General features: G+C 36.4%; 1 protein-coding gene and 1 non-coding gene across 3 annotated transcripts in view; both read left to right on the forward strand.

Moving 5' to 3' along the window:
- Nucleotides 1-22615, forward strand: part of TBC1D12 (TBC1 domain family member 12) — a 94495-nt gene that overhangs the window by 58354 nt on the left and 13526 nt on the right. For both annotated transcript variants that reach the window (XM_032607446.1, XM_032607447.1), the window contains 4 exons: nucleotides 10488-10603; nucleotides 15777-15859; nucleotides 16206-16323; nucleotides 17538-17644. In XM_032607446.1, the coding sequence (XP_032463337.1) occupies nucleotides 10488-10603; nucleotides 15777-15859; nucleotides 16206-16323; nucleotides 17538-17644 (424 nt within the window). The remainder of the gene's footprint in view (nucleotides 1-10487; nucleotides 10604-15776; nucleotides 15860-16205; nucleotides 16324-17537; nucleotides 17645-22615) is intronic.
- On the forward strand, nucleotides 15092-15164 carry TRNAA-CGC. The gene has a single exon. It is a non-coding gene; the product is annotated as a tRNA-Ala (tRNA).

A 22615-nucleotide genomic window follows, 5' to 3' on the forward strand; every position in this document is an offset into this window, starting at 1 on the left:
ATTCCTGGTTATCATTCCTTCAAATATGCTTCTACTCCATTTTCTCTCTAGTTGCTTGCTGCAACTAGAGAAAGCCCACACGCAGCAATGAAGACCAATGCAGCCAAAAATAAATAAAATTAAATCTTTTTTTTAAAAAAAGTTCCTTTTCCCCTCCTACTGCTGGAAGCACAAGGAGATTTTTCTCTGACATGCACTGTGAGTACCTGATAGAGTTCCTGGAGGTAAAACTTGCAAAAGTATGTGGGTCTGGGATCTCTTGGAGTCTCAGCTCTCAGACCTGTCGACATTGAGCCTCTAGCAATTTGTCAATTACAGTTCAGGTTTTCCTACCCTGGCATTGCTTCCCACAGAGGTTTCTTCATAGGTTTCTGCCCTGGTAGGTTGTGATTCTCTATATCCACCTGTCTATTTCTCTAATTTTGGGGCAGCAGTTTGCCCTGTGACCTCATTTCTCTGAGGAATCTAAGAAGAGTTGTTGATTTTTTTAGTTTGTTCAGCTTTTTACTTATTGGAGTGGGTTGGCAGCTTTTAAGCTTCTTATGTGCTGGAGCAGAAAACAAAAGTTGAAATGATAATACTTTGTTAAGGATTTTTGCTTCCACTTTCATTTGAGATAATGGTCTGTAAATTTCTTTTAATATCTTTGTCTGATTTTGGTATTGGGATAATGCTGAAATCATTGAATGAATTGAGAGTTTTTTTCTTCGTCTCCGTTCTAAAAGAATCTGTGTAGAATTAGTATTTTTTCTTCCTTAAATGTTTGATGAAACTTGACAGTGAAATTATCTAAGCCAAGATTTCTCAACCTCAGTGCTATTGATATTTTAGGTCTTGTAATTTTTGTTCTTGGGGGCCTTTCCTGTGCAGTGAAGGATTTAGCAGCATCCCTGGCCTCTGCCCAGTAGATGCCAGTAGCATCCCCTCACAGTCGTGGCAACCAAAAATGTCTCTAGATGTTGCCACATATTCCCTGGGGCCAAAGTCTACCCCTATTGAGAATTACTGGCATAAACCAGGTATGCAGGGGAGACTTCCCTGGTGGTCCAGTGGTTAAGACTCCATGCTCCTAATGCAGGGGGCCCAGTTTCGATCCCTGATCAGGGAAGTAGATCCCGCATGCTGCAATGAAGATCCTGAAGATACCGCGTGCTGCACCTAAAAAAAAAAAGATACGCATGCTACAGCGAAGCTCCTGCCTGCCACAACTAAGACCTGGTGTAGCCAAATAAATAAATATTTTTTAAAAACCGAGTATGCAGGGGCTTTCGTTGTTATTGTTGAATAGCTTTTTAATTATAAACTTAATATTTTAATTGATATAGGGGTATGACATTTTCTGTTTTTTCTTTTTTTTCCCATATCTTGATTGGAGTATAATTGCTTTACAATGTTGTGTTAGTTTCTGCTATAGAACAAAGTGAATCAGCTATATGTATACATATATCCCCATATCCCCTCCCTCTTGAGCCTCCTTCCCACCCTCCCTATGCCAGCCCTCTAGGTCATCACAAAGTGTCGAGTTGATCTGCCCACTAGCCATCCATTTCACATTTGGTAGTGTATATATGTCAATGCTGCTCTATCACTTCGTCCCAGCTTCCCATTCCCCCCCTGCATCCTCAAGTCTGTTCTCTACATCTGCGTCTTTATTCCTGCCCTGCCACTAGGTTCATCAGTACTGTTTTTTTTAGATTCCATATATCTGCATTAGCATACGGTATTTGTTTTTCTCTTTCTGATTTACTTCACTCTGTATGACAGACTCTAGGTCCATCCACCTCACTACAAGTAACTCAATTTTGTTCCTTTTTATGGCTGAGTAATATTCCATTGTATATGTGCCACATCTTCTTTATCCATTCATCTGTCGATGGACATTTAGGTTGTTTCCATATCCTGGCTATTGTAAACTGTGCTACAATGAACATTGTATCTTTTTGAATTATGGTTTTCTTAGGGTGTATGCCCAGGAGTGCGATTGCTTGGTCATATGGTAGTTCTATTTTTAGTTTTTTAAGGAACCTCCATAGTGTTCTCCATAGTGGCTGTCAATTTACATTCCCACCAACAGTGCAGGAGGGTTCCCTTTTCTCTACACCCTCTCCAGCATTTATTGTTTCTAGATTTGTTGATGATGGCCATTCTGACCCATGTGAGGTGATACCTCATTGTGGTTTTGATTTGCATTTCTCTAATGTTTAGTGATGTTGAGCACCTTTTCATGTGTTTGTTGGCCATCTGTATGTCTTCTTTGGAGAAATGTCTATTTAGGTCTTCTGCCCATTTTTGGATTGGGTTGTTTGTTTTTTGATATTGAACTGCATGGGTTGCTTGTATATTTTGGAGATTAATCCTTTGTCAGTTGCTTCGTTTGCAAATTATTTTCTCCCATTCTGAGGGTAGTCTTTTCGTCTTGTTTATGGTTTCCTTTTCCTTCCTGTGCAAAAGCTTTTAAGTTTCATTAGGTCTCATTTGTTTATTTTTGTTTTTATTTCCATTTCTCTAGGAGGTGGGTCAAAAATGATCTTGCTGTGATTTATGTCATAGAGTGTTCTGCCTATGTTTTCCTCCAAGAGTTTTATAGTATCTGGCCTTACATTTAGGTCTTTAACCCATTTTGAGTTTATTTTTGTTTCTATTTTTTCTTGAGTCAGACTTGGTTAACTTACGTCTTTTAAGAGATATTTACATTTCACCTCTGTTGTTGGATTTATTGGAAAAAAATTGTTAATAATCTGTTATTATCCTTTTAATGTCTACTGGTTATGTGATATGGATACAGATTATCTCTCATACATTCCTGATTTTAGAAATTGTGTATTCTTTTTTCTTGATCAGTTTTGCCAGAAGTTATCAGTTTTACTGATCTTTAAAAACGTATACCTCAGGGGGCTTCCCTGGTGGCACAGTGGTTGAGAGTCCGCCTGCCGATGCAGGGGACATGGGTTGGTGCCCCGGTCTGGGAAGATCCCACGTGCTGCGGAGCGGCTGGGCCCGTGAGCCATGGGCGCTGAGCCTGCGCGTCCGGAGCCTGTGCTCCGCAATGGGAGAGGCCACAACAGTGAGAGGCCCGCGTACCGCAAAAAAAAAAAACCGTATACCTCTTTTGTTTCACTGATTTTTACCTGTTTCTCTGTTTCTATCTCATTTATTTTTGGTCTTTATTATTTACTTTCCTCTTGGTTCAAATTTGTTTTTTCTAGTTTTTAAGGTGGATCATTGATTTTAGACCCTTTGTCTTTTTAATATGTGGATTAAACTATACATTTCCCTCTAACTATGCTTTAGCTGCATTTTACAAGTTTCAGAATTTTCATTCGATTCAAAATATTTTCTCTCTTATTTCTTTTGTCATGATTCTTTGGAAGTGTGTTGTTTTAATTTTCACATATTTTAGAATTTTCCCAGATGTTTCTGTAAATAATTTATAATTTAATTCCATTATGCTCATACAGTATACATTATGAAATTTTAGTCTTTTTCAATATATTGAGACTTATTTTATGTCCTAGATATAGCTTGTCTTAGGGAATGTTCCTTGTGCCCTTGAAAAGAATGTGTATATTCTGCTGATGTTGGGTTAGTGTTGTATAAATGTCAATTAGGTCATGTTAGATGATAGTGTTGTTCAAGTCTTGTATACTTTTGCTGATTTTCTGTTTGTTCTGTGAATTACTGAGAGAGGAGTAATAAAATGTCCACCATAATCTACTTGGCTATTTCTCCTTTTGCTTTTTTTTTTCTCTTTTTGTTTTGAAGCTTCATATTTATGTCTTCTAAATGAATTGACTTTTTTACCATTAACGTAGTGTCTTTTTTGCTCTGGTAATGGTTCTTATTATGAAGTTTTGGTCTAACTTTAATTTAGCCACTGAAGCTTGCTTTCACTTAGTGTTTACATGATATTTATTCTTCTATCCATTTACTTTTTATCCATCTTCATATTTAAAGTGTTTTTTTTTTGTATGTAGCTTATATTTGGGTCTATGTAGGCAGTCTAATACTCTCTTCTTTTTAAATGGAGTGTCAGTTATTGGTATGACTTGTTTTAAATTTACTATCTTGCTACTTCTTTTCAAATTGTCCCATCTGGTCTTTGTTTCTTTTTATCTCATTTCCTGCCCTCTTTTGGATTAAATGAGTTTTTTAGTACTCCATTTTATCTCCACTGTTAGCTTATTCAATATACCTTTGTTATAGTTTTTCAGTGGTTGCTCTTGGCCAACAGTTCTCAAACGTTTTATTTTTACAACTGCTTTGGATTCTGGGTATGAAGGATCTCAAAGAGTTCTTGTTTATGGGGATTGTCTTGTCAATTACTACTGTACCCAGAATTAAAACTGAAAGGATGAAATATTTATTAATTCACTTAAAAAGTGAAATTGGCCATCCCTTCCCCCCTCCCCCCCCCCCCTTTTTTTTTAAACTGTGAGTGCATGTCATGAAGAACACAGTGATTAGTAGTACAGTTTGGTGTCTCTGCCTTGATTTGTGCTAGGGCATCAACAGTTTTATTCAATATTGCTTTAGGGGTTTCCCTGGTGGCGCAGTGGTTGAGAGTCCGCCTGCCGATGCAGGGGACACGGGTTCGCGCCCCAGTCCGGGAAGATCCCACATGCCGCGGAGCGGCTGGGCCCGTGAGCCATGGCTGCTGAGCCTGCGCGTCCGGAGCCTGTGCTCCGCAAGGGGAGAGGCCACAACACTGAGAGGCCCGTGTACCGCAAAAAATAAAAAATATTGCTTTATCAAAATTAGTGCTAATGTCAACACATTGACAAACTATTAGGACTATAGTTTTGACTTTGCAAACCTCATGAAACCATCTCTGGGACACTGTTGAGAACTGCTGCAGTAGGGCTTATATTTATCTTTATCACAATCTATGCTCAAATAATGTTATACCACTTTGAGCATAATGTAATAACGTTACAACAGTATACTGTCTTTCTCTCCCTTCTGATTTTGTGCTGTAAGCCCTTCAATACACTGGTATTATTTTTGCTTTAAGTAGTCAGATATCCTTTTAAAAATGACTTTTATATTTTTGTCTCTTATTTATGTCTTTTCTAAAATGTTTTCCATATTTACTATTTTTGGTGCTTTTTATTTCTTTGTGTAGGTTCATGTTTTCATATGATGTATTCTTTCTGCCTGAAAGATTTCCTTTAAAATACAGAGCAGGTCCACTGACAACAGATTCTCTCAGGTTTTGTTTGTCTGAAAACATTTTTATTATGCTTTTATTTTTCAAAGATAGATATATTTTTTTGGTATAGGATCCTAAATCAACAGGCTTTTTCCCCCATTATTTTATTATTTTTTTTCTTCCAGCAATTTAAAGGTTTTTCCATTGTCTTCTGACTTGCATAGTTTCAGGTGAGTCTGAACATTCAGGTCTCTCCTGAATATCCTATGTATTCAGTGAAGACTTTCCATTCTGTTTGGTGGGAATATGAATACTTCTCAGCCGTAGGTGAGCTCTGGAAACTGTTTTGCTTACCATCCACAGTAATTGTTCTTTCCCCAGAAGTTGTTTTTTGCCCAGCCTTGTAGTGTTTCGCCTTACACATGTGCAGTTTGGTATTCAGCTAAAGACTCAAGAGGACTCCTGTGCAGATTTCTGGAGCTCTTTCTCAATGGAGTGCTTTTCTGCTACTCTGGCCCACAAATTCTGGCCCCCCTTGACCATTCCAACTAACAGCCAGGCTTTCTTCAAGTTTTCCCTTCCTGCACTGGATGTCCAGAACTGCCCCCATGCATAATAATGGGATGATCGATAGGCTCACCTTGTTTGTTACCCCTTTGGGATCCCAGAGGTGGTTTTCAGCAAGAAAGTTGGTATGAATTACCCAGTCCACCAAGTGGGAATCTACCTATCTTTCTGAAGAATTTTTTTTGTCCAACATGTATATATTAGTTTTAGGAATGTAGATGAAAACCAAATACTTACTTGTTTCTAATTACATATTCAATTCACATATATAATAATATATTAAGAAATAGTGTCTTTTTATTCAGATCTGTTTGCATACATCTTTGATGTCAGTATGTTCAGCATCACTGACCACTTTTGTGGTCTTTAACCCCAGAGCACATCATCTTCACTTGCGTCAAAGTTGCAGGAGATATAGTGCTTTTTAAGTGTATTATCTTGTTACTAAAATTTTGTCTCAAGCCACAGGTTTCCAGATGCATTACATTTTTTCTTTTATTTATTCTATAAGTATAAAATTGAGATCTCTACAACCTAATCTCTTCCTGTATTGTTCTTTAAGGTAATGTTTAAAAGGCTCTTTATGATAGTTTGCAATTGAATGGTTATACCTCTGGGAATCCTTCACTACTTTATGTCCATTTTCTTCCTTTCCTTCTCCAATTTAACAAAGCCACAACAAAAAAACCTATTTAAAAAAAAATCACCTTCCAGGGGCCTCCCTGGTGGCGCAGTGGTTAAGAATCTGCCTGCCAATACAGGAGACATGGGTTCGAGCCCTGGTCCGGGAAGATCCCACATGCCACGGAGCAACCAAGCCCGTGCACCACACTACTGAGCCTGTGCTCTAGAGCCCGCAAGCCACAACTAGTGAGCCCGTGTGCCACAACTACTGAAGCCGATGCGCCTAGAGCCCATGCTCTGCAACAAGAAGTCATAGCAGTGAGAAGCCCGCGCAGCACAACGAAGAGTAGCCCCCACTTGCCGCAACTAGAGAAAGCCTGTGTGCAACAACGAAGACCCAATGCAGCCAAAAATAAATAAATAAAATAAATAAATTTATTTTTTAAAATTATAGAAAAAATGTCACCTTCCAAACTAGTGTTGACTGAGATAGTTTCAGGGTAATGCACCTTCTCCAAATAGTGTTTTGCTGTTCAAATTAATAGAGAGAAAGCACCCATAAAATGAGATGTTGTTAAGCAAATGTGTTTTCTCTTTTCTAAGAGATTATTTTGAGGAAAAACATCTTTTTCGTTTATGTGAATCCAGTATTTCTTTGCCTTGGAATTGTAAGTAATTTTTTCTACTTTATGCTTGTGGAGATGACAGCAATTGCCAACCATCTTTTGATCAGACTTAGAATTAATTGCCCGTTTGACTCAAATTTTCTTACAGTAGCTAGAATAAATTATCCTACAGATATTTGCCAGCCTGCCCCTAGCGCTGGTTTCACCTTCTGTTCTAGTTACCCCAGTTAAAGTAAACATGCCATAGAACAATATTTTGAGTGGAAGATGAAGAATAAGTTAAATTAAAAAAAGAAACAGGCTGGGCCTTCCCTGGTGGCGCAGTGGTTGAGAATCTGCCTGCTAATGCAGGGGACACGGGTTCGAGCCCTGGTCTGGGAGGATCCCACATGCCGCGGAGCAACTAGGCCCGTGGACCACAACTACTGAGCCTGCGCGTCTGGAGCCTGTGCTCCGCAACAAGAGAGGCCGCGATAGAGGCCCGCGCTCCGCGATGAAGAGCGGCCCCCACTTGCCACAACTAGAGAAAGCCCTCGCACAGAAACGAAGAGCCAACACAGCCAAAACTAAATAAATAAATATTTAAAAAAAAAAAAAAAAAAAAGAAACAGGCTTCATTACAATACCCCATAAAAATACGTTCCCTAAGTTAAAAGGAAAACTAAATGCCTCTTAACCTTTGGTAGGTAGCTCCCAACAACTTATGAAAATAAGTCAGTTAAAACTGACCTTTGGAATTCCCTGGCGGTCCAGAGGTTAGTACTATGCGCTTTCACTGCCGAGGGCCTGGGTTCAATCTCTGGTTGGGAAACTAAGACCACACTTGCCGCGCGACATGGCCAAGAAATAAACCAACCAAACAACAACTGACCTTTGTTGGCAGGAAATGAGGTAGATCAATGTGATATTTTCAAACAGTGATTTGCTATAGCTAGCATTATTTACTGATTTCCTTGGACTATGATATTTCCAATTGCTTTTTAATATTGTAAAGTTTTTTTATAACTTATAAAATTTTCAATTTTTTGTTCTTTATTAAACTTCTATGGAAGGAATATACAGGGGATTTTTATGACATGACCCACACGGATTTAAAGTGAAAATGACTTCAGGAATTTCTCCCATGAGATATTATTTGGTTGTATTTTTAAATGAAGTCTTATTATGTATATCAACTACTTATCAATAACTTGAACACTGTTTTCTATTGCCTTCGACTCATCTAAGAATTATGTGATTTTCCTCACCTATAGGGATAGGCCCTAATTAACTTTAACTCATTGATAAAGCTTATTTTTCAGGTCATTGTGATTGCGTGTTGAATGGGGTGTTTCCTGGGACCTTCCAGGAAGGATGCTTTCTTTGTATTTTGTGAGAGTTATTATTGGAAGAGCAACTAGAGGATCTTCGAAAGTTATGCTATGAGGATGTGACAACTGGCTTTGCTACAGTCATTTCTCTGAGCAGCAAGCCAACCTCCAGATGAAGCCCACACATGGAGGAGGGCATAGCTGAGAGAGTAGTAGAGAAGTGGAGTCTCTGATTGGTGCTGTGAGCCTCTTGGTCAAACAGAGACCACAGTTAGCTAAATATATGGAATATTAGTCCTGTAGTCTGATATATTTGCCTAAATGTATTTGATATCACTTTGTGATTAATTTTGAAAATACTGATATTTAATATTTTACTACTTCTAATATAATTTGTAATTTTAATCATGTTAGAAGAACACCTTAAGTTATTTGGCAAATATAGTTTTATTTTGCTGTCCATGTACTGGCATTTGTTTGCGTGGAACATGCTTTATTGGATAGTATTCATCGCGTTCTGTCTGGCAGTGAGACCTGGTCACATTGTAGGAAAACAAAGTGCTGTTTAAGATAACAAACCTCATATGTATTTAGCTTCTATGGTTTTTAATAAGAAAAACATTAGCAGGAACGTGGATTTGTTATACTTGAGTTGTAATAAAGAAAAGAAACATTGATCATAATTACATGTATATCCTAGATATTAGGAAAGAAAATTTCGAAAGAGAAAAGGGAATGAGTGACCCCATGGCTTTTGACACTGAAAGACTATGCAGTTCTTTGAAATGGGAATTAATAAAAATGAACATACACAGTTCTAAATAATTTGAGAAAGAAGTCTCTAAAAATCCAATGCAGTCATGCAAAGGAACTCTCAGATTAACAGCATAGATTTATTAGATGGAAAGGGAGATGTAAAACTAAAGACAGTTATAAAACAATAGTACAAACCATTATAAACAGTGGCAGGAACCATAAAGTAAGCTTGAAGTTTATAGAAAATGACTAAGACAACATAAACTTTTTAAATGTGATATCAATAAGATGAATCTTCAACAAGATTATCAGATTTTTAAGAGGGATGGAATCATCAGTTCATATTTTGCAACTGTCAGATTCGGTAGGGAGAAACAGTCTTTGAGTTAGAAGAGATAATATTAATAAAAGAATTATAGGCCATGGTAGGAAAGCTGCTAGTTAGTAAGTGAAACATTTGACCACTTTAAGTGCATTTAATTTTCTTCATTTAAATTAATGTCTTCTCTAGAAGCCAGTGGGCTTGCATATCTACTCATGAAATCACTGAGTAATCTTGGAGAATGTCATGGCAAATATATTTGTTATCTGGAGGTGATCACACACTAGCTTGACTTTTTTTTTTTTTAGAAAGGGGAAAATGTGGGTTCTGGAAATTACAAGCCATAATCTTGTTACTGATCGTTTGCAAATTTCTAGAAATAAATTTCAGCAGAAGCTTATGAACATTTATGAAAAATATGCTCAAATGTGGAAATTTAAATGTGTTCACCAAAAACATATCATGTTAAATTAACTTCACTTCTTTTAAGAGAATTATCAATTCAATTGAATGAGAAAAATACTGTAGTAATAGTCTTTTAATTTTAGTGAAGTATTTGACAGTCTTTGGCTGTATTTTTGGGTAAGTTATGTTGGTGAATTATTGTTTCAATTTAGAGTAAGTAGGTAGATTTATAGTAGTTAGATTCAGAGTAGGTTGAAATCAAAAACCGGTGTTTGATTAGAGGTTCAGTGTCACCCTTGAGAGAGATCTTCAGAGCATTACAGCAGGATTACCTATTTCTTGTGTCAATATTTCCATCATTGATCTTGGCTGAACGTTTAGAAAGTAGGCTTATCTGCTGTAGATTATTAAAAGCTGGACTTGGATAACTGATATCATAGAAAGTAAGCAGGAATATCTTTCTAAAACCTTACCTAATTAATCTAGTACATTTATATCTTCTCCTCTTTGAACATACTTTCATACTTTACATATAATATAAATTCATAGTTTATATTGCTTCAGGGGGAAAAAAGTGACTTTTTTTGTCTACCTGATCTTTTTACCAAATTAATGTATGAATTGTATACCTTATTATAGCATAATATCTTTAATGATACAGATTTAATAATGCAAACTGCAAATTGGAAAAGTTAGTTGCTGCATATGTATATTTTTGTCTACTCTAGGAATATGAAGCACGAACAGGGAGAACCTGTAAACCACCACCTCAGTCTTCAAGAAGAAAGAATTTTGAATTTGAGCCACTCTCTACCACTGCCCTGATTCTTGAGGATCGACCATCGTAAGTATTTTAGTGATCATCAGGCACACTGTTTGAATTTTAAACTTTAATTTTTCTTATTATTATTTCATTTAAAAGATACCAAGAAATTAGATCAAGAAATGGGTTTGTTAGGGAAAATTATTTTTAATCCCAGAGATGAATCCTAACACTAATAGGGAAAAATTATTGATCTCCAAGCTTTATGCATATTTTCTAGAAATCTCTATGACCCAGTGTATGAAACATAAAATCTTGGCGTTTTATATCTGTTCCTATTTCAACCTTCCTCTGCCTTATCTTTTTTTTTTTTAATTGAAACATAGTTGATGTACAGTATTATGTTTCAGGGGAAAAAAAAGTGACTTTTTTTGTCTACCTCATCTTTTTACCAAATTAATGTATGAATTGTATGTATTCTGTATTATAGCATAATATCTTTAATGATACAGATTTAATAATACAAACTGAAAATTGGAAAAGTCGCTGCATAAGTATATTTTTGTCTACTCATACTACTACATAATTATTTGACATTTACATACATTGTGAAATGATCACAATAAATCCAGTAACCAACCCTCCCAATATAAAGTTATTGCAATATTATTGACCATATTCCTTATGCTGTTTATTACATCGTTGTGGCTTATTATATAACTGAAGGTTTGTACTGCTTAATCCTTTTCACTTATTTTGCCAGTACACCCCCCCCGCCTTATCGTCACGTGATAGAGCAGTTATTTTTCTTTTCTTGACATTTAATATGCACTTATGATGTATTTGTCCTTTTTTCCTTTTTTTTTTTTTTTTTTTTTTTTTTTTTGCGGTACGCGGGCCTCTCACTGTTGTGGCCTCTCCCGTTGCGGAGCACAGGCTCAGCGGCCATGGCTCACGGGCCCAGCTACTCCACGGCATGTGGGATCTTCCCAGACCGGGGCACGAACCCGTGTCCCCTGCATTGGCAGCGGACTCTCAACCACTGCGCCACCAGGGAAGCCCTGTCCTTTTTGCCTTTTATGCCATGCAACTACTGACTGTCAACCAGTTGGTTTACTGTTATTAAGAATATATTCTTAAAAAAAACAAACAAAAAAAAAAGAATATATTCTTTTTAAAAATATTTATTTATTTAGCTACATCAGGTCTTAGTTGCGGCACGTGTGATCTTTTGTTGCAGCACGCAGGTTCTTCATTGTGGCATGCAAGCTCCAGAGAGCACAGGCTTGGTAGTTGCAGTGCGCGGGCTCTTTAGTTGTGGTGCACGGGCTTACTTGCCCTGCGGCATGGGGAATCTTAATTCCCTGACTAGGGATCGAACCTGTATCCCCTGCATTGGAAGGTGGATTCTTTATATATATATTTATTTATTTATTTATTTATTTATATTATATATATATATATATATATTTTTTTTTTTTTTTTTGGCTGCATCGGGTCTTTGTTGCTGCGTGCCAGCTTTCTCTAGTTGAGGTGAGCCGGGGCTGCTCTTCATTGTGGTGTGCGGGTTTCTCATTGCAGTGGCTTCTCTTGTTGCGGAGTATGGGCTCTAGGCGCGGGAGCTTGAATAGTTGTGGCACACAGGCTTAGTTGCTCCGCGGCCTGTGGGATCTTCCCAGACCAGGGATCGAACCCGTGTCCCCTGCATTGGCAGGCAGATTCTTAACCACTGCGCCACCAGGGAAGTTCCTGGACGGCGGATTCTTTACCACTGGACCACCAGGGAGGTCCCTCACCTACATAATCCTTTAAGAGTAAGGCTTTTTCCTTTCTTTCATGTCTATGTTGACTTCTTCAGCCTTCAGTGAATTCTTTTACTTTCTGAATGCTTTTAAGACTTTCCTTTATGTGATTTTCATAAATTAGATTACGGTTGCTTTGGTATGGTTTTCTCATGTTCCATCTGTTTGGGTTTCATTGAGCTTAATGTGTCTGTGCATTTATAGTTTTGTATCGATTTTGGAAAATTTTTAGCCTTCGTTTCTTCAACAGTTTTTTGTTCTGCCCTCCCTCCTTTCTTCTGAGATGTCCATTAAACATGTTACTTGATATTTTTCCATGTCCCATAGCTCATTTGTGGTTTTGGGGGGGTATTCTTTCTCTCTATTTCATTTTGTATAGTTTTATATTATTATATCTTAAAGTTCACTTATATTTTTTTCTTCTGCAGTATGTAATTTGCTGTCAGTCCCATCTTTGGAATTTATCATTTTAGAAATTCTCATCTGTAGGCATTTGATTTGGATCTTGAGTTTCTCTTATCATGCTCCTGCTTTCTTCTACCTTCTTGAGTATATTTATAGCAGCAGTTTTATCGTCCTTGATTTATAATCCTGTTCTCTGACATTTCTGCTGATTGATTTCTTTTCTCATTATGGTTTGTATTTTCCTGTTTCTTTGCATCCCTGGTAATTTTTATTGGATACCAGCTATTGTATTTTTACATGGTTGGATATTGGACTTTCTTTTATTCCTTTAAATATTTTTTTGGTTTGGTATGCAATTAAGTTATTTGGAATTGGTTTGATCCTTTTGATATAAGCATTGTTAGGGTGCTTCCAGAACAGCCTTTAGTTTAGGGCTAATTTATCCTCACTACTGAGGCAATACCCTAAGGACTCTATCTGATACCCTGTCTCTTAGGAGGTCTTTCTACTTTGACGGGTCAGTCCAGTTCATTTTGAGATTGTTCTGCCTATTTCTTGTGTTTCTTTCCCTGGCCACCATAGTTTAATTACACGCGTCCGTAGGGCAGTGTTCAGGCAAAGTCTCTGCAGCTCCCTTCTCTCTGGTACTCTGTTATGCAAATTCTGGCTGTCCTGAACTCCCCAACTTCAAACTCTATTTCCTCAACTCAGCAAGACTGGTGGGCTCTGTTTTGGCACTCTCTCCTACCACTGAGACCTGGAAACAGGCTGTTAGGTCAGGCATTTGCAGGGTTTCCTTGTTTATTTCCTTTCTCACAAGGACCACTGTCTTGTGCTGCCTCTTGTCCAATTATCTTAAAAACTGTTGTTTAATATATTTAACTCATTTTTCTAATTAATTAAGACAAGAGGATAAACCTGATCTCTCTTATTCCATTATGGCCTGAAACAGAAATCTTAACCTTTATTCCTCCCTGCTACAACATACCTGAGGAATCTAACTCCAGAAGAGAAGAAGTAGAATGTATAATTTGAAAGTTTGTCACATACCTTTTCCACCTAGCCTGTTGAAAATAATTTAAAAATCTAATTCCAAAAACTGGACCTTATTATGACATATTTGGATATGGTAATATTCAAATGTGTTTCTTCTTGCATAGTCATGTATCTAAATCACTGCCTCTGTGATTTAGTTTATAAACCAAAATATGGTGTATACAAGTAACTGATTATCAAGTTTTTATTCAGAATGGTATCTTAAATCTCTAGTAAAGTGGAAAGCATTTTTTGTTATAAAAATATACCTGCACTTACATTATGATCTAGGAATTCTGCTCTTAGGTATTTACCAAGAGAAATGAATGCAGATAGCCACACTTGAAATGAATATTTATAGTAGTTTTTATTCATAGTAGCACCTAACTGGAAACAATCTAAATGTCCATCCACATAGATAAATGGAACATTATTCACGAATTAAAAGGAATACATTACTAATACACAGAACAGCGTGGATGAATATCAAAAATATGCTGAGCCATAAAAAGAAACGAAATTGAGTTATTTGTACTGAGGTGGATGGACCTAGAGTCTGTCATACAGAGTGAAGTAAGTTAGAAAGAGAAAAACAAATACCATATGCTAACACGTATATATGGAATCTGAAAAAAAAAAAAAAGTCATGAAGAACCTAGGGGCAAGACAGGAATAAAGACACAGACCTACTAGAGAATGGACTTACGGACACGGGGAGGGGGAAGGGTAAGCTGGGACAAAGTGAGAGAGTGGTAGAGTGTATATATGGACATATATACACTACCAAATGTAAAATAGATAGCTATTGGGAAGCAGTCGCATAGCACAGGGAGATCAACTCGGTGCTTTGTGACCAGCTAGAAGGGTGGGATAAGGAGGGTGGGAGGGAGGGAGACGCAAGAGGGAAGAGATATGGGGATATATGTATATGTATAACTGATTCGCTTTGTTATAAAGCAGAAACTAACATACCATTGTAAAGCAATTATACTCCAATAAAAACGTAAAACTATATATGTATATATATATATGCTGAGCAAAAGAAGCCAGGCACAAAAGAATCTATACAAAATTCTTTAAAGGCAAGTGACTAATCTGTATTGATAGAAATCAGATATGTGATTGCTTAAGGTAGGAGGTAGGTAAGTATTAAGTGTAAAGGGGTCAAAAAGAAACTTTCTGGAATGATAGGAACATTCTATATCTTGATTGGTCTGTTGTTTGCACAGGTATATAAATTTGTCAAAACTCAACAAACAGTACTCTTAAAACATGTTTGTCCGTTTTGTTGTGTGAAATTATACCTCAAAAAAGTTGACTAGGGATTTCCCTGGTGGTCCAGTGGTTAAGACTCCGCACTCGCAATGCAGGGGGCCTGGGTTCGATCCCTGGTCAGGGAAATAGATCCCTCAGGCTGCAACTAAGACCTGACCCAGCCAAATAAATAAATAAATATTGAAAAAAAAAAAAGTTGACTAAAATAAAAAACTATAGTAAGTGGGTTTAACAAATAACCTAGGATTATTGGCTAAAATTGGACATGTTTAAATGATATACAAACAAATATATATGTTATATAAATTTATATACACACAAATGTATAACAAATATTAGCAACCTGGATTCTGATTCTTTTCTAAGATGCAGAGTTCTTTTCAACCTTATACTTTTTCTTTTTTTTTTTTTTTTGTGGTACTTGGGCCTCTCACTGTTGTGGCCTCTCCTGTTGCGGAGCACAGGCTCCGGACGCGCAGGCTCAGTGGCCATGGCTCACGGGCCCAGCCTCTCCGCGGCATGTGGGATCTTCCCAGACCGGGACACGAACCCGTGTCCCCTGCATCGACAGGCAGACTCTCAACCACTGCGCCACCAGGGAAGTCCTTTATACTTTCTTAATGTATGAAATGTGAAGGTTGGGTTAGAAATTCTTTGTATCCAGCTATAAAAAGAAAAGAAGTCAATAAACTTAAGTTAGTCTTTTAAAAGTTGACGTAAAATTTGTTTTTCCTCAGAAATCTTCCTGCCAAATCTGTGGAAGAAGCTTTACGTCACCGACAAGAATATGATGAGATGGTGGCTGAGGCTAAAAAACGAGGTATAAAATTTAACTCCAATTGGTATATTTAATTTATTGGTATCAAAAGGAAATGAATTTCAGTAGGATGGAACATGGTGAAATTGACCAAGCCTGTCTTTAAGATGATGCTGATTTCTTATTTTTCTAACTAAATTTGTTCTTAAAGAGAAATAAAATGTCATTCTAGAATCACAGTTTTTCTATAAGTACTTTTACAAAACTATTATGAGGAGAAAGGCAGCAGACTATCTATGAGAGACTCTGTAATTGTGTCATAAACCTGGGACTACTAGTATCTTAATTTATAAATGAAGATATTATTCATGAATCTATTCCTGAAATAATTTTTACTTGTTTAAAACAGAAATTAAAGAAGCACATAAAAGAAAAAAAATAATGAAAGAACGATTTAAACAGGAAGAAAACATTGCAAGTGCAATGGTAATTTGGATCAATGAAATACTACCCAATTGGGAAGTAATGTAAGTAAGCAGACTTTTCCTGAATTTCAGTCTGTCTCCAAAGGTCTCGTTTCCGATTTTGTATTTTTATGACTTCCAGCGTGTATCTTATGTTTTAGCTAAATTATACTATTAACCAATGTTTGAAAACTTTCATGCTTATCTCTGTGCTTTGCTTTTGTAAATCCCTGTCTCTAATGCCTACTTCCCTTACTGACCACCCTCTGTGCCTGTCAGAATTTTACCTATCATTTGAGTCCCATCTGAAATGTTAGTTGATCCATGAAACTTCTAATTTCCTCAGTTACCATATTTTCTTAATTCTAACATACCATCTATTGCAAGATGCACTATTGATGTAATAGCAGGTTTTTTGGCAAAGAAAATGTTAAATGTGTACCTTCATTGTAATATGCATTTATTAAATGTTAACTATTAAAGTGGCTTCTAATATGCTTCTCTCATAATCAAGATAGTAAGATATATATGATCTTTCCCTTCTGTGATGTCTCATTATACTTGGAGACTAATACACTTCTTGCCTTACTTTGCCTTTTATTTTTTGACAGTATTTTTACACATACCTTATTTTTCCTCTAGACTGGACGGTAGGAGATGTCTTCTGCAATGCCTAGTGTAGGATGTGCATTGGGAATTTGTTGAATATTGTCACAGTGTGACAGATACTATATTAGGCTCTTTATACAAGTAATCACATTTGATTCTTATAACCTTTACTCCCATTTATCTTACAGGGAAGCTCAAAGTCAGAGAGGTTAAGTGATTTGCCCAGGGTTGTACAAGTAATGGTTAACCAGATTTGAACTCAAGTCTATCTGATTTTAAAGCGCACACTTCTTTCAGTAGACTATGCTGCCTTTCAAAGACTAGGGCTTTACCCATAGTAAATATGTTGTGATTTTGTTTTTGGTACTGAATTGGCAATGCGTTTTTATGTTCCTTTTATCTTCTTTTTTCATAATTGTCCCCATGTTTCTGATTCTCTCATTGTATCCTTAGTATAAGTGGCAGTTGTAGAAGGCAGTTCCCTTTAAATTACTATATATTTTTTGGCTTTTTTTGCCTACATACATGAACCCAAGAAAAGAGTGCATCGCATACTTAACTCTCTGTGTTCTGTAGTCACTTGGTCATAGACTAGATAAACCATCATGCAACTAGTGTTTTTGGTATAAAAAGTAACTTTCTCCTTTTTTCTCCCCCTTTAATTCTAGGCGTAGTACAAGAAGAGTTCGAGAATTGTGGTGGCAGGGATTGCCCCCTAGTGTCCGTGGGAAAGTTTGGAGTCTAGCTGTAGGAAATGAACTAAATATCACTCCTGGTTTGTATTCTATATTCAGTTACTCCCACACATGCAAACAGCCATCTTCAGCGTTCCAAAGCAGATTAGTAGATTGGTCATTTGAAAAGGCCATATATGGCCATATACCATATGTGTCATTTTAAGAGCATGCTTCATTCCCTACCCCCTTCTAAAACCTGGTAAGATTTAATAAGTAAGTTACTATATTTCATATTATATAAATAAGGTTTGTGGGTTTTCCTTTAGTTTACAACCATCAATAATAATCTTGAGGGCTTCCCTGGTGGCGCAGTGGTTGAGAGTCCGCCTGCCGATGCAGGGGACACAGGTTCATGCCCCGGTCCAGGAGGATCCCACATGCCGCAGAGCGGCTGGGCCCGTGAGCCATGGCCGCTGGGCCTGTGCGTCCGGAGCCTGTGCTCCGCAACGGGAGAGGCCACAGCAGTGAGAGGCCCACGTACCGAAAAAAAAATAATAATAATAATAATAATCTTGACATCTAAATATCTTAACCGTGGGTAACTTCAAAAACTTCTGGGTCAAAAAAAAACAAACAAACTTCTGGGTCTAGGTAACAATAGGTGAATAAACATATACAAGGAAAAATAAAATAGTTGTGGAAAAGTTTCCTCTTTTTTAAAAACCATATATTGAGGGAAAGCTAGAAATTTCTTTTCCTATCTTTCTACCCAAACCAGTCATTTTGAATTTTTTTATTTAAAAATTTTAAAGTTTAAAAAACAAAAAGAAGTAAGATTCTCATTGTTTTTATTTTCTTAAGTTTCTTAAAACCTTTACGCATAGGAGTAAAATGTAGATAGGAGTAGAATGTAGTGTAGTTTTGATGAACTAAAAAAAATTACATACAATAAGGATATTATCAGTAGGGTAAAATAATTAGTAATAAAAGATACTAAATGGTCTGAGTGATAATGATAATGTCAGATAAAGGTACCACAGAAAGACTTAGGGACTCTAATATAATAATGTAAATAATACATTGTTACTTAAAATTTTTTATTTACATATTTATTGAAAAACAGTCAAGCAATAGTAAAGTACAAACTGCATGTTTCGTCCCCCTCTTCCACCCAAAATTCTGCTCTTGATCCTACTCTAGGTACCATTTAGCAATTTGGTGTATGTTCTTCCAGATCTTTTTTCTATGCACATAAAGAAGTGTACATCTACATATGATAATTTTTAAACCTTCTCTTTTTCTTCCTTTTATTTTTTCCCACAAACCATCTGAACATCCCTCGATATCAGTGCATAAAAGGGGCACTTATATGTCCTGTAGCTGCACTGTATTCCACGGTTTGGCTATAGTATAACTTATTTAACCATTTTCCTAGTGATTGCTAAATCAGAGACGTATATGTTAAAACAATATCAGGACTTCGGTCCAGTGGTTAAGGCTCCAGGGTTCCAGTGTATGGGGTGCAGGTTCAATCCCTGGTCAGGGAACTAAAATCCCACATGCATGCAGTGCAGCCAAAAAATAAAAACAAAAAACACAACATCAAGGTACCTGTCTTTTTTTACTCCTCAAAAGTGATTAAAATTAATGAAAATTACCCACATGGAGGATGACTGAAAATAATTTAGAAATATTTACCAAAAGCATCCAAAAATATAACCTTTGATGGATTTATTCCAGTTCTAACACTTTAAGTAAATAAATAATCAGGATTGGTTTCAAAAGCTTTTCTACAAGGATATTCATTACAGCAATCAGCATTATATATAGTTGTACAGAATTTATAACAAAAATCTAAATGTTTATCTTTAGTCTTAAAAGCGATGCCAACTTTGAATAGCATGATCATGTATAGTTTATAAAATTGATTTTCACAAAAATCCTATAATGAACATGTCATTTTAACTTGACATGTTCTTTAATTAAAAAATTAGAATTTTTTTAAAAAATTAGAATTTAGGGCAAGAATTGAGTTTTAAATTAAGCCTAAAAAAGGTATTGTATTGGTTAAAGTTTTAGGAATCAGTTTTGTATATAGGTGAGATGAAGAAGTATTGGTGACTATTTGAAGTTTTGTTTGCAGTTTTGGTTTTTTTTTGAGAACTTTGGCTTTACACTTTTAGGTATCCTGACAACTTAGACATTAAAACATTGGTTAAGTTGCTATTAATCTTTTGTGATTCTCTAATAAGAAAGTTATTTTTTAAGCTTGAAATTTGTAAGGTTTGTAAAATAACTGGGTCATTTATTTTCAGTCATTTTAGCTTCTCTCTACTAAACAGTTATGTATTCAGGAGTGAAATGGGTACTCATTCTCTTCTTTTTCATTAGTGGTGGGAAGAAAGCTAAATTTCAGCAGAAGTAAATTTAGTTTTGATAACTTTGTTTATTTTAGGGGCTCTAATAGTTTGACTCTCTTCCTGTTGTATTTGTCTTAATCATGAAATTTATAACCATTAGAGAATAGTAACTAAGAATAGGGGTTCTAAAGTCAGTCAAATGTGGTTCAAATCTTGGTTCCACTCTGTATTAGGTTTGTGACCTTGGGCAAATTACTTAACATCTAGAGGTCTTAGTTTTCTTCATCTGTAAATGGGGATAAGATAATTAGCTATCTCAAAGGAGTGTTCTAACAGTGATTTGTGATGATGAATATCAAATTATAGTGAAAGTGAAATTTACTGAGAATGCATACAGTATCATTACTGTCAGAAAACAAGAAAATGAAACATACACTGATCTCAAAGTATTCTCTGCTCAAATCCAAGATACTTCTTTAGTCTGCTTCAAGCTCTACGTTTGTACATACAGAATAAAATGTGTGACATGCCCAGTCAAGCATGAAATTGAACTGAGATGCAGGTTATCTTATTATAGATGAGCACTGTAACTCTTCCGTGAAGAGATATCCTTTGATGTTTGGAAATGCATTGCTACATTTTTATTATTGGATCAATTTTGTGACTTCCAAAAGTGATGTATTTATTTCATGAGCCTTTTTTTCCCAAGACAGTTTTGAAGTTTGAGTAGAACAGTGAAACTGGAATTCCTAGCTTGGAATCGGTTTGAAATGAAAAAGTGCAAACCTCAGTCTAAGAACTGCAAAAAAATTATATATCTAAATTTGAAGATTATATCTACATCTTATATTAAAACATTGATGGAGATGGGCACAAATAATAGAAATTTTAAGTTTTTTGTTCTTTTTAAAGTTCTTCTTTCCAAACCATGAGTAGTAACAAGAAGTGAACAGAAGGGAGAAAGGGTCAGAATAGTAATAGTCTATTTGAAATGTAAAAGTCAGCAATTTTATAATGATCTGGTTCTTGTTAGTATATATATTGGGTTGGCCAAAAGATTCTTTTGTTTTTATCTGTAAGATGGCTCATAGCACTTAGTTGTCTTTAACTTCATTCAAAACACTTTTGTTAGATTGTATGTGACAGCTGTCATATCAGCGTGAATTTTTAAAAAGACATCAAAATTGGTGAATTTTTGTGTAGCCATTTTAATATTGAAGATGGAAGAAAAATCCCAACATTTTCGGCATATTATGCTTTATTATTTCAAGAAAGGTAAAAATGCAGCTGAAATGGCAAAAAAAAGATGTGTGCAGTGTATGGAGGAGGTGCTTTGATTGATCGAACGTGTCAAAAGTGGTTTGTGAAAAAAAAAAAAAAAAGTGGTTTGTGAAGTTTCGTGCTGGAGATTTCTCACTGGACGATGCTCCACGGTCAGGTAGACCAGTTGAAGTTGATAACAATCAAATTGAGACGTTAATTGAGAACAATTGAATGTTATACCACGAGGAAGATAGCCAGCATACTCAAAAAATCCAAATCAAGCGTTGAAAATCATTTGCACCAGTTTGGTTATGTGAATCACTTTGATGTTTGGTTTCCACATACGTTAAGCTAAAAAAAAAAACCTTGACCATATTTCTACATGCGATTCTCTACTGAAACGTAATGAAAATGTTATGTTTTTAAAACAAATTGTGGGGCTTCCCTGGTGGCACAGTGGTTAAGAATCCACCTGCCAATGCATGGGACACAAGTTCGTGCCCTGGTCCGGGTAGATCCCACAGGCTGCAGAGCAACTAAGCCCGTACACCACAACTACTGAGCCTGCGCCCTAGAGCCTGCGAGCTACAACTACTAAAGCCCATGCTCTGCAACAAGAGAAGCCACCACAATGAGAAGCCCGTGCACCGCAATGAAGAGTAGCCCCCACTCTCCACAACTAAAGAAAGCCCCCACAGCAACGAAGACCCAGCCATACATACATACGTACATAATAAAGTTCCCTTTAAAACAAATTGTGACAGGCGATGAAAAGTGGATACCATACAATAATGTAGAACAGATCATGGGGCAAGTGAAATGAACTATCACCAACCACACCAAAGGCCAGTCTTCATCCAAAGAAGGTGATGTTGTGTATATGGTGGGATTGGAAGGGAGTCCTCCATTATGTGCTTCTTCTGGAAAACGAAATGATTAACTCCAACAAGTACTGCTCCCAATTAGACCAAGTGAAAGTGGTACTCAACAAAAAGCATCCAGAATTAGTCAACAGAAAACGCATAGTCTTCCATCAGGCTAATGCAAGACCGCATGTTTCTTTGATGACCAGGCAAAAACTGTTACAGCTTGGCTGGGAAGTTCTGATTCATCGTCCATATTCACCAGACATTGTACCTTCGGATTTCCATTTAGGTCTTTACAAAATTCTCTTAATGGAAAAAATTTCAATTCCCTGGAAGACTGTTAAAGGCACCTGGAACAGTTCTTTGCTCAAAAAGATAAAAAGTTTTGGGAAGATGGAATTATGAAGTTGCCTGAAAAATGGCAAAAGGTAGTGGAACAAAAGGGTGAATACATTGTTCAATAGAGTTCTTGATGAAAATGAAAAATGTGTCTTTTATTTTTACTTAAAAACCAAAGGCACTTTTTGGCCAACCCAGTATTATGTATACTTAATATGGTACAGTCATACATTGGGATACT

The sequence above is a fragment of the Phocoena sinus genome, chromosome 16 (genome assembly GCF_008692025.1).
Source record: "Phocoena sinus isolate mPhoSin1 chromosome 16, mPhoSin1.pri, whole genome shotgun sequence".
Classification (NCBI taxonomy): Eukaryota; Metazoa; Chordata; class Mammalia; order Artiodactyla; family Phocoenidae; genus Phocoena; species Phocoena sinus.